Source organism: Bubalus bubalis, chromosome 22, assembly GCF_019923935.1.
Source record: "Bubalus bubalis isolate 160015118507 breed Murrah chromosome 22, NDDB_SH_1, whole genome shotgun sequence".
Classification (NCBI taxonomy): domain Eukaryota; kingdom Metazoa; phylum Chordata; class Mammalia; order Artiodactyla; family Bovidae; genus Bubalus; species Bubalus bubalis.
In genome coordinates this window covers 1,650,271-1,663,191 of record NC_059178.1, presented here as the reverse complement: position 1 = coordinate 1,663,191, position 12,921 = coordinate 1,650,271, and the positions used below count along the sequence as shown (strand labels likewise).

Below are 12,921 nucleotides of genomic sequence, written 5' to 3'. Positions count from 1 at the left end.
AAAGGAAGGTGAAACACAGCACTGTGATTAAGTGTTTGGAGCTACACAGATCAGAGTTCAAATCCTGCTTCTGTCAGTGGCTCCCTGTATGACCATGAGCTGGAGAAAAAAAAAAAAAAAAACTTTAAGATTCTGAGACTTAATTTCATCCCATCTATAAAATGGGCATAATAATATCCGTATCTATTTATCAGGGCTAGTCATGGTTAAATGAGATTATGAAAAGAGCTTACCAAAATGCCCAGAATATTACTACTGCTTAAGAAATAACAGCTCCTATTATCGCCTCTATTTTCCTTCTCTCCTCCTCTCCTTCTCTGCATTAGTCCCAGTAGTCAGTGGAGAAACCTACCCAGTGACTGGCCCTGGAAATGGAGACACAGGCCAGACAGGATGGAGGACCCCGAGCAAGGGGGCAGGAGGAGAAGGGGCAGAACTCAGAGACGGACAGGGAGGGCCCTAACGCGGAAGGTGCCCGAGGCAGGCAAGCACTGTAGGGATTGAGACTGGTTTCACATCACTCTGAGAAGAGTAAAATCATAAGAAAATAAATTTAAACAAGTATGTAAAAAGATCCTCGAGGGATCTTCCAGGGTCAGCACAGTATCGTATAATTATCCAAACCTTTGACACATAAAGCAACAGACATTACAAATAAATATCTACTTGTAGGAAATCAAATCAAAAAGAAGTCAGTTCAGCTAAAGTAAAAATGGAAAGAACTTTAAATAACAGGAATGGGAGACATTTTCTCCCTCATCACAGTTAACTCCCTGCCTTTCCAGATCCTCCAAAAAACACCTGAGGATAATGAACCATGCTGTGAGCACTGAGGTTACCCGTCCATCCAACAGTTCTTAAGTCACATCGTCTATGCCACGCTCTGTACGAGGTGCTGACCAAGAAGGAATTTAATCCACACAGAGATGGAATCACGAGGCTTGGTTTAAGGGGTTAACCTTCTGAGATTTACCCAAGTAACAAGAGAGCAGGAAAGCATGCAGATAAATACGGATATTTACTTCTAAAGCAAAAGACGTCTGAACTAGCAAGCAGAGAATGGATGCAAGTTAAATGCAGAGTTCAACTGGGAGGAGCTGTGGCAAATTACCTTTAAAGAGAATGTTCACTGCAGACCTGTCTGTAATGGTGATACATCAGAAACAACCTGTATAGTCTGAGGGACACTGTCAGGCAGAAGTGATATCAACTTTGGTGGTTGATGTTCAGTCACTCGGTCGTGTCCCCATGTGCGACCCGATGGACTGCAGCACACCAGGTTCCCTGTCCTTCACCATCTCCCGGAGTTTGCTCAAACTCGTGTCAAACTCCCAGAGTTTGCTCAGACTGAGTTGGTGATGCCATCCAACCATCTCATCCTCTGTCACCCCCTCCTCCGGCTTTCAATTTTTCCCAGCATAGCTGGAGTCAGACCAAAAGTTAATTTCAGTGCTTCTGTTCTATTTGCTGTCAGTTTGGCTAAACCATTTGACTCACTTTCACTCTCTTCACTGGCTAAACCACTTAGCTTGTCTCACGTCTGCTTCCACGTCCGGAGAGGAGGGCAGTGTTTGCTGGGAGCTCCTCTCTCCCTCCCTCTCAGCCGTCCACCAGCCCCCTTCTCGGTGACGTGCGGTCCCTCCAGGGAGCCGGGGTACCTCGCACTGCTGAAGCCTCCATGCTCCCCAACTGCAGGCACCAGGCTCTGCAGCTGCAGCTCCCTTACCCCCAACTGCTCTCCACGGCCCCCTGTTGTCAATGCTTCCGATTTCTGGCAATGTCCTCTTCCTCCCAAACTGCTTAGATGCTGTCACTTCACTAGATTATAAACTCTCACTGAAGAAGAACCAGAATGTTTTCGCAAACAGAACCAAAGGGTTCAAAATACTTTTAATGAACTCAACTGAATACTGTTTATTTTATATTGGAGAAAAGACAAGTAACAATGCTGTGATGGTTTCAAGTGGACAGCAAAGGCACTTGGCATTACTACTCAGCACTCAAACCTCACTTCCTCCCCATCTTAGCTGAATGGCCTTGTGCAAGTTACTTAAACAACTCCAGTCTCCTCTTTTGTACAGCCTGCTTCCAGCACTGTTACAAGCTTAAAGGGGCAAAATAAACTTCAAATAGCCAGCTGAATGCCTAGATACATCCTTCACTAAAACATCTTTGTTTTTGTTTCTTTTCCTGTCATGTAAGAAATTATTTTTATTCTAGCCCATTTCACATACATTCAAATAATGAAAATTACTTGGGTTAAATTATTTAAGATGCATTAAAGCACTATAAAAATGGAATAAACACTACTGTTCTTTCTTCCATTATAGAAAAATAAAATATAAAGTTTAAAAAACTTACTGTTGGAAATGTGTACAGACTATTACTATCAATAATATACCATCCGGATGTATTACTTTTTAGAAGATTTGGACAAGGTAATCATCATTAGAGAATGAAGTAAAGAAAATGGAAGTGGCATATTATCCCTGGTAAATGACAGTAATAAATTTTAAAGAGTAAAGTATTTTAATATAGTAAACCATATATGTACTGCTATATTTTCTCAGTTGTATAAAGTATTACTAAAGAACAGGGTTTTTTTGTTTTTTTTTTTTGTTTGGTGTTGAAAGTACAATAAATGAGGGACTAGTTCTTAAAATGAGGATTAGAGGACGTTCTGGAAATTCATGTTTAAGAATTTTAGAAAGATGAAAAAGGGAAGGACAGTTTCAAAAATATATCCATATTGTTTTAAAAGGAACATTTTGAATAAGTGATTTTATTTCTTTCCAGCTCCTAAACTTAATATCAGATGAAGTTAAATATATCGCTCTGAAATTGTTTTCTGATTACCTATACTGTAGAAAGATATGGAATACTTATAACATGCTAAATAAATATACAAATAAACAGAAAGTCCACACAGTTAATGCCATAGGCGAATGTAAACTACACAGCTACCTTTATAGCTCTCTTCTCCTACAGGACTTGTTACTGATACGCTCTTTTCCCCAGTAAAGAAATAGCGATTTCTGAGAAAAAAAGACCCACCGCGACAAAAGCAGACGAGAGAGCTGGCTTAGAACAACGTGTACCCTAAGCGAGCGCGCCACAGCTGGTCAGATTCCATTTCCTTCCTCAGTCCTTTGGCCTGGCAGCGTCGCCTGAATCTTCAGTTTTTCTGAACCTACCTTGGCCTCTGTGCTAACGCCTCTCATCAGGTTGCAGTGAGACTTGATGATCAACAGAGACGCGTAAGAGGTCCATCCCACGAAACCAAGGACGACGTTGAAAGCCAGGAAGAACCTGTCATAGGTGTGGTAGTAGGCCAGGCCTCTCAGGGCGAGGTGGATCAGCTGCCGACAGAGCGAGACCTGGGGGAGCGGGGGCACAGCGGCCACACGGAAAGAAGAGAACCAGGCGTCAGGGGGAGGGAAAGTACTACAATTAACGTAACTGCAGACGGCACAGCAAAAACAGATTCTGGTTGTTCAAGGGTCTTCTTGCAAGGGATAAATAAGAAAAAAATCCTGAATAAAATAAAATTTAAAATCTTTGTAAGAAAGGATATTTTAAGTGCAAACTATCGATGAGATGTGTAGTGACTACATGATTCATTTTGTGGACATTCTCTTCAGAGGACACATGAAGGAAATGGCTCTTTAACTCACAGACTTAGCGGGTGAACATGTGGTTGCTGGGGAGGAGGGAGGGGACAATCAGGGAGTCTGGGATGGACACGTACACACTGCTGTATTTAAAATGCATAACCAACAAGGGCCTACGATGTAGCACAGGGAAGTCTGCCCACTTACGTGGCAGCCTGGTTGAGAAGGCAGTCTGGGGGAGAATGGGTACATGTATATGTATGGCTGAGGCCCTTTGCTGCTCACCTGAAACCATCCCAACAGTGTTCCTTGGCTACACCCTAATACAAAGTAAAAATTTTTTTTTTTTTAATTTTATTTTATTTTTAAATGGCTCTATATGTCCCTAACAGAAAGGCCCATATTTACATTTTTTTACTTTCTTATTATTAGATTACCCAAATCAGTTATAAAGTGAAAGTCACTCAGTCGTGTCCAACTCTTTGTGACCCCATGGACTACACAGTCCATGGAATTCTCCAGGCCAGAATACTGGAGTGGGTAGCCTTTCCCTTCTCCAGGGGATCTTCCCAATCCAATCAGTTATAAAACATTATTAAAATAGTTTAATATTTTAGAGGAGAGTAATTTGCCATTGTAAAACTATAAAAAAAATAAGCATTAGAAATGCCATTGTACCACTTAGGCAATTTTAGAAATGAAAATAGAATTCTCTTTTACTTTAAACTTTTATGACCATTTAACAAAGAGGAAAATTTATGAAAAAGACAATGGGGTAGGAATGGGGAAAAGTCAAAGCTTCAGAATAAACTATTAAATTTACAATAGTGTGAAAGTGAAAGAAAGTGAAAGTGAAGTCGCTCAGTCGTGTCCAACTCTTTGTGACCCCCACCCATGGACTGTAGCCCACCAGGCTCCTCCATCCATGGGATTCTCCAGGCAAGAATACTGCAGTGGGTTGCCATTTCCTTTTCCAGAGGATCTTCCCAACCCAGGGATTGAACGCAGGTCTCCCGCATTGCAGGCAGATGCTTTAACCTCTCAGCTACCAGGGAAATTGCCGGGAGCCGGCATATTGCATATTGAGTACAGCACTTTCCACAGCATCATCTTTCAGGATCTGGAATAGCTCAACTAGAATTCTATCACTGCTGGGAGCCAGCGTGAGGCACTCCACCCATGGCAAAGGTCATGAGGAAGGAGGCTCGGCATAAGCAAAGGCGGGATCGAGCCTCAGGAGTCCCCCTGGAAATTCTCGAGCATCTACCCCCAAAACCAGAGTCTGCCTACTTTCTGCTTTGTGCTTTCACCTACACCTCTGACTTTACGGGGGGCTGTCCCCCACTACCTCTCTCTGAAAAAAGAGTTAGCTTACAGCTCCAGTTAATAATTCCTGGGTGTGACAGTGTTTAACCTACAAACTCCTTTGGAAATCCTCTAGCCTGCCTGAATAGGTTTTTCCGGCCACATGTGATTGTTCAGAGCCTCCCAACTGTGAGAGGCAGGAGATGTTCTAACTGTCTAAACACAGATTCCTTTGAGTAGTTAAAAGATTGATTAGAAATTGTATTGGTGAAGGGTTTTTCACTTATTGGGCCAATGTTTGCTGCTAAGTCTCCATATCCCTTACCTGCTGTGTCCCTGGCAGTGTATTGATTAATATGATTGGTGTAAGTAGTAGTTTTAATGTTTGTAACCTTGGACCCTTGAGTTAATTCTTTTCTTGATTGAGCCACCTCACCTTTGCCCTATAGGAATTCAGCTTTATCCAATGCTTTTTTGGAGGCTGGTGCCTGACTTTGGAATAATCACCTTTAGAGAAAAATAAGTTTCTTAAAATGTTAACAGGCCTCCTGGCCAGAAGATGATGTAAATCACCTGAACTTTTGCATATGATAAGTTTGAAAGCCTGGCTTAGATTAGGACCAGGAACTGCTGTCCTTGCATGACTCCACCCCTTCCCCCATTATCCTCTATGCACAACTTAAGGTATAAAAACTACTTTGGAAAATAAAGTGCGGGCCTTGTTCACTGAAACTTGGTCTCCCCATGTCACTCTCTCTCTCAAATTCTGGCTGAGTCTCCATCTGGAGCGTGGAACCCGCCATGCTTGCTAATTATGCCTGGGCTTCTAAGATCCGACCGGGGAGGCCTCAGTGTCTCCTCTCCTTCGGGAGAACGGAAGGACGCCTGCGGCCTACGTAAGTGGTGCAAACTTCTTGTCTTGAAGTTTTACTGGTCTCCTGCGTAAACCAAGCTACTCAGCCTCTTTTCTCCACTGAATTTTCCTACTGAGCTATCCTCATTCTATTACTCTTTATATCCTTAATTAATGTTTAATTAAGCAGTTGTTTCCTGATCCTCGCCTATGCCGTCTCTCCTTCGAATACCCTGGATCAGCTGGGGCTGGACCCTGGCAGGAAATCACATAATAGTGTGAAGCTAGTTCCAAATGTACAACTATGTCACGTTCTAAAATATCACGCATAAGCAGGATGACAGAAGCTTGGAATATACTTTCTCATTACAGAAAACAGCAATTGTTCATTAACAATATTAACCTAAAAAAGTTCACCTACAACATTATCTGAAATTAGAGAAGTCTATCCATGGGGCCAAAGCAGCTGCTTCGGAAATTCAGCCCTTCCATGCAGGGTCAGGACAGCTCCCTGGCTGGCTCACTCTGCTCTCACCATATCTGCCCCTCTCCATACCTGAACGATCAGCTATTTATATACACAAGGTCTGCATACTTACTGCTTCATCATACTTTTTCTGTTTTATGTAGTATCTTGCTTTTCTTAAAATGTTGGCCTGTTTAGTATCAGATAGCGACCTATAAAAGAAAAAAAAAGGCTTAGGTTTAAAATGTTTTCTGATTTCAATTATATTTTTGCTTTTTTTTTTTTTGCTTGATTGAAAATAAAAGAATAGAATAGTGAAAATTGAGAAAGAGGGAAAGAAACAAACTCTGAGCCAAACTGTATCTTTGTTGGTTATCTGAACTCTCCCGAGAAATAGTTTATAGTTAAATTTGGTTTTCTGGACTCAAAGTTGCAATTGCCAAACTCCACTTAAAACAGTCACACAACACGTCACTGGAAGAAATGGAATGCTCTGGCTAACAAAGAAAAGTATGATTAGATCAACAGAATCAGTGAAACAGCAAATGAGTGATGTGCGTTACAACACTCAGCCCTCTCACGCTCATGGCAGATGCAACAGATAGGGCGGATTCATTACCCTATCTTGTGTCCCTGGGGGTTTCCCTGTGGCTCAGCTGGGAAAGAACCCACCTGTAGTGCAGGAGACCCCGGCTAGATGCCTGGGTCGGGAAGACCTGCTGGAGAAGGGATGGGCTACCCACTCCAGAATTCTTGGGCTTCCCTTGTGGCTCAGCTGGTAAAGAAAGTGCCTGCAACATGGGAGGCTTGGGTTCAGTTGTCCCTGAGCCAGACAGGGCCTGACAGTTTTCATTATCAAAGAGAGCTGGGCAGAGCTTAACCAGCAAGTAGTCAGTCAAAAATCTGAATCGATTTGCAATTTTGGTACTATACCACATACTTTTTTTGGTTTCCCTATCTTTCATTTCTCTTTCTACCATTTCCCTACCCTGTTTTACCACAGTAAAAACCTTAAAGACACAGGAACAATACTCCTAATACTGCATAAGTAATTTTTAAATAAGTATAAACACAAAATTGAACACAAACTGCTTAACTAGAATCTACATTCCTAAAGTGCATACCTTTACATTATAAAAGTGTAAAAATGTTGAAGAATGTATTAGGTCAGATCATATGACAATGATGTTTCTGTACGTCAAAAACTACTAAAAAATTTTTGACAATTTCATATAGCTCAACATATAATCACTTGTCTTTTTTCTACTTGGTTTCAGTAGCTTCTAAAGAGGTAAGATGGTAACTTGCAGGAAAGTCCTCTTTACGCATTGTTATTAATTTGGGTGGGTCACAGACATCTTTCAGGATCTGAAACTCACTCCAGAGTTTCCAAAATAAACATGATTCAAAATCTTACATAAGACTTTAAGAAAATTCAAGAATCATAGATACTCATCTGTGAGCTCCCTCGAGTTCTGTACAGACCCCTGACTAAGAAGAATCCGTGCCCACTTGGAGGAATCTCAGATCCTCCAACTCATGGGAACCCACACACTTTGTCAGGACTTCCCTGTAGCTCATATGGTAATGAATCTGCCTGCCATGCAGGAGACCTGGGTTCGATCCCTGGGTCGGGAAGATGCCCTGGAGAAGGGGATGGCAACCCACTCCAGTAATCTTGCCTGGAGAACCCACGGACAGAGGAGCCTGGGGGCTGCAGTCCGTGGGGTAGCAAAGAGTCAGACATGACTGAACGACTAACACTACTGCTAAACACTTCGCCAGACTGGAGGAAGATCCCCGGGACTCACTGGGATTTGGAGGAAAATTTCGGTACCAGGAAGCAGGAACTCATGAAGAAAAATAAGTTACTTCAAAATGTTGCCATGATCCAGTTCTCTGTCTTTCAGACACCTCACAGTTTGGAATATCTCCCTAGAAGGCTTAGAAATGGAAGTACGGGGCCAAAGGGCACAGGGACTCATTGAAGGCTACATCTAAGATGTAATTCCAAAGTTCTATAAAAACCTCCTAAGATGATCTCCCTTCTCCTTGTTCTAATCCACTCCACATCCTAAAATCTTCTAATGAACTTGAAATTGAGATGGGCATCTTATTGTCTACTTCATCAGTTCTAAACTTCCTGGACTACTGATGACCGTCTCCTTCTATTCAATTTCCCATTACCCCAAATATAAACTCTCAGCTTTATAAAATGATTAAGCTTTTCAGTCGTCACCTATCTTGCATTCACGTCTGAGTTATTATTCATAAGGATCCTCTTGTCTCTGCTTTCCAAAACCAAATCTGCATCATCCTTTATGACCCACTCCAAATCTCACCTCACGCCATTAGGACTTTAGTGTGGTCTAATCACCAATTCATTTCTCTCCAACTAAATTTTAACCTCCATGCGGGCCGTTAATTATTTTCATTAATATCAATAATGCTTAGGAAGGTGCAAAGCACATCAATCAACACATCTTAATTGATTAAAGTGCTATCGCAGACCTAAAACAGGAAGAGAACAGAGGCGCGCTCGCTGCTCTTCTGAAAGCACCTAACAATTTCTAAAAAGAGGGGAAAAGCTTGTCCAGAAATTAATTCCTGGACATCAAAATGTTCATTAAAATGTTCAAAACAAACCTCACTGGAGCATTATGACATTAAAGACTCTTATTCCCCACGTAATTTGTTTTTTAGTTTTCTGTTGAGAAGGGTACAAAATAAGTCTTAGTATCACGTATTTTAAATATAAAGAAACTTTATGAAAAATGGAAAGTCCAGAATTAAGGTATGATATTTTAACATCATGGAAAAAAAGACAAAACAAATAACAACAATAAGCTAAGTGGGGGGTTGGCAAGGAAGTAGTCAAAGGAGCACCACATATGAAATAAAGTGAAGGGGCCTGTGTGTGCCAATACGGGTAAATCTTGAAAATCAAACTGAACAGAAAAAGGAGAACTGTAAAAAGAAAAAAAAAAAGAACAGATTTTAAAAATGGGGATTCAATGATATTACACCATTTTATTTCTTAAGAGAAAGAAGATCTAAAGAAATATGGTAAAATGTTGACATTTCTAAAACCTGGATTGTAGGCACAAAGATTTTTATTATAGTCTTTATTCTTCTCAGTGTGAAGAGTTTCATAATTAAAATCGAAAATATGTTAGCAAAAGGGATACATACATAGACGTACATGTGTACTCAAGATACACCTACAGACACATGAGACACTGCAACTTTGCCCACAGGAGCAAAGACTGTAAAGGATGGAACACAGGCATGGGAACTTTCCATTATCATCTGTGTGATTTTTTATTGTGAAGATGCATTACTTTTTCATTCATATTTGATGAGCCAGATTTTTAAAATAAAATAATTAAAACGTTAAAATTTAACCACAGCTTGATGGAAAAACTTAGGCAGGCCAATGCTCCCACCAGTAACAATCAGAAAGCCTGACCAAACAAAAGAGGGTGGGACTAATGGAGAGGGCAGCATGGAGACGTATATATCATGTACGGAAGTTAGACAACCAGTGGGAATTTGCTGTCTGACGCACAGAGCTCAAATCCGGGGCTCTGTGGCAACCTAGAGGGGTGGGATGGGGCGGCACGCGGGAGGAGGGTTCCAGAGGAGGGGACATACATGCGGCTGACTCCTGCTGAGGCATGGCAGAGACCGACACAGTGCTGTAATTAGCCTCCGATTACGTTCTTTAAATAAAATTTTTCAAAATAAATAAATTTAAAGGTACTGGAGAGCTAGCAGACCATCAAGAATTGAAGAGCTGGGAGCCTAGGGAGAAGAAAACCACACAGAAGGAAACCAACATTCTACAAACTGTAACCCTTTGAACATCCCTACGCTAGGAAAAACACTGAGAGCCTGGGCAGACAGCCGCTGCTGAGACCCAAAGAATCCAACAAAGCCTCCGGCAATGTGACCAGATTTTAGAGATAAAAATGTAAGTTTGCGGCAGCCCAAGCAGCCAGGACTTGGGGACCCAAAAGAGAATGAAACAAATAAAGACTAAAGAGAATAAAATAAATTAAAAGACAAGAGAATAAAAATACACGACGTTCATTCTGGATTTTAAAAAAGGACATGAAAGGAAAGCTATCTGGAATTACTTTACCTACTTTAATACAGATTCTGAAGTGAAGTCTGAAGATGAATGAGAGGAGTTTTATAAGAAGAATTTATATGTGGAAAACTCAGATAAAAAAACAGAGGCCAAGTCCTGGTAAGAGGGGAGATGAACTTCAACACCAAGTTTTAAAAGAATCTATTATCAACATGTTAAGCTTAGCTAAAAAGTAAAAGAGAATATAAATATTAGTTGTGCACGTTTCTTTGCTGTGCTTGCTATTGTTCCATTCTTCTCATGTAGTTGTTTAAACGCTGTAGAAGAAACTAAATCACGTTTCAGGATTAACACGAATTTCATCATTAATTTTTCAGGGTAAACTAGTATTTGGAGAGTGAAATCGCTTTTTAAGGCTACCCTTTAAAGTATTACATCTTATCCACTCACATTTTTATTACAAAGATATTTCACTTGCTTTAGAGATTTACCTAATGATATTTAGACCATTCTTTTTTAGAATATCTATTTAAAGGACATTATCAAGAAGACAAAGACAGAAAAAGCGGGATAAAAAATTATTTCTAGAATAATCAGCATTCCTTTAGACTGACCAATGATGTAGAAGCTTATATTTCATGTCACAATAAAGTAAATATTTTCCTATGTAGGTATATGATGTATAAAAGTTACTCTTTTAATGTTATTTTGGGTTTAAGGTAGAAAATTACACTTAAACAGTAAATAATTAGTAAGCCAGACAGATGAAGTGGTAGAAAGATTCACATTAAAACCAATATTTAAATTTGCTCTAAGGTAGAAATGACAAGTTTTTTTAAAGCTAAAGCAAATGAAGTATTACTAAGTATTAGAGGAACAATGTGGAGAAGGCAATGGCACCCACTCCAGTGCTCTTGCCTGGAAAATCCCATGGACGCAGGAGCCTGGTGGGCTGCAGTCCATGGGGTCGCCAAGAGTCGGACAGGACTGCGCGACTTCCCTTTCCCTTTTCACTTCCATGCACTGGAGAAGGAAACGGCAGCCCACGCCAGTGTTCTTGCCTGGAGAATCCCAGGGACGGGGAGCCTGGTGGGCTGCCGGCTCTGGGGTCGCAGAGTCAGGGACGACTGAAGCGACTTAGCAGCAGCAGCAGCGGAACAATGTAAACAGAAACGACGGAGCCTTAATATTAAAATACCCTGAGGTGAACAACTATCCCTTATAATCCTTATCATTTTTTTTTTTCAACTAAACTGAGGCACTTCTGAGAGCAGCATGAAAATGAATAAAGCAAATAGCATCTAAGTGAAGGAGGCCCCGATCACTGGCCGCTGCTCGCCGAGCCGGGCAGGAGGAAAGGGGTCCTCCCGGCGCAGCAGGCGCGCCGCCGCCGCGCCGCCGAGGACGAGCCCGCAGCCCTCCCGAGCCCTCCCCGGCGCCGCAGCCCCCGCCTCCGCTCCACAGGCGCGCCTGCGCTTCACCATTGTCTGCTTGTCCCAAGTTGCACTTCTCTGCTATTCCAAGATAAACTCCTGTTGCTGGTTAAAAAAAAAAAAAAAATTGGTCTGAAGGAGGACCTTTAATCTCTATCAGACTGAAAGAAATGTAAAAAAAAAATATATATATATATATCTTTTATTATTTTAGTGGAAAAACACATTGAAATATTTTGTTAACATTTATTTCAGCTCCCTGAATTTATATGGTGATTTTTAAGTAAAATATATAACAAAATGTTTTGGCTTCAAATGGCAAGATATTAATATACTATCCCAGGTGGATAACCCACCTGCCAATGCAGGAGACTTAAAGAGACTGGGTTCAATTCCTGGGTTGGGAAGATCCCCCAGGAGGAGGCCATGGCAACCGCCTCCAGCATCCCATGGACAGAGGGGCCTGGCGGGCTGCAGCCCATGGGGTGGCAAAGACTGAAGCGGCAAAAGCACACAGCACAATATAATGTCTCCTTCCCGTCTCCATTTTTTCCTATACTATCTCTTAAGAGACCTCTCTTATTTCATGGAATTTTTTTTAATTTTTTTTTTTTTAACTCTGGCCTCTACAGTACACAATTTTCAAATAGGGTATGTTTTTCCTCCAAGTCACCCTCGCAGGCAAACTACTTTTTCTAGTCATGCAGCCCCACCTGCTGGTCACTTCTAGGCATAGCCTCAGGGTCCATTAGACCCAATTTTACTTTTGAGGGGTTTTTTTGAGCAGTTCTATTTGTCATGAGCATTTCATGATTTTTATTCTTCCTTGGAGGTCTTTAAAATATAAAAAAAAAATAAAATTTACTTACTTTTAAATAACAGAATAAAATGCTGCTTAGTCGCTTCAGCCGTGTCCAATTCTGTGCAACCCTATGGGCTGCAGCCCTCCAGGCTCCTCTGTCCATGGGATTCTCCAGATGAGAAGACTGGAGTAGGTTGCTATGCCCTCCTCCAGGGGATCTTCCTGGCCCAGGGATCGAACCTGGGTCTCCTGCACTGCAAGCAGAGTCTTTACCACTGAGCCACCAGGGGAACATATGGATCCACTGGACCCTTTAACAAGTTTAAGATGTAAGATTCTAGCAATCTTGTTTTTCTGA

At 41.4% G+C, this 12,921-nt stretch overlaps 1 protein-coding gene across 9 annotated transcripts in view; it reads right to left on the bottom strand.

Moving 5' to 3' along the window:
* The window catches only part of PIGN (phosphatidylinositol glycan anchor biosynthesis class N), a 107,907-nt gene that overhangs the window by 59,694 nt on the left and 35,292 nt on the right, over positions 1-12,921 (bottom strand). For all 9 annotated transcript variants that reach the window (XM_006064556.4, XM_006064555.4, XM_044934585.2 and 6 more), the window contains 2 exons: positions 6,369-6,447; positions 3,195-3,377 (listed from right to left, as the gene is read on the bottom strand). In XM_006064556.4, coding sequence (XP_006064618.1) covers positions 3,195-3,377; positions 6,369-6,447 — 262 coding nt within the window. The remainder of the gene's footprint in view (positions 1-3,194; positions 3,378-6,368; positions 6,448-12,921) is intronic.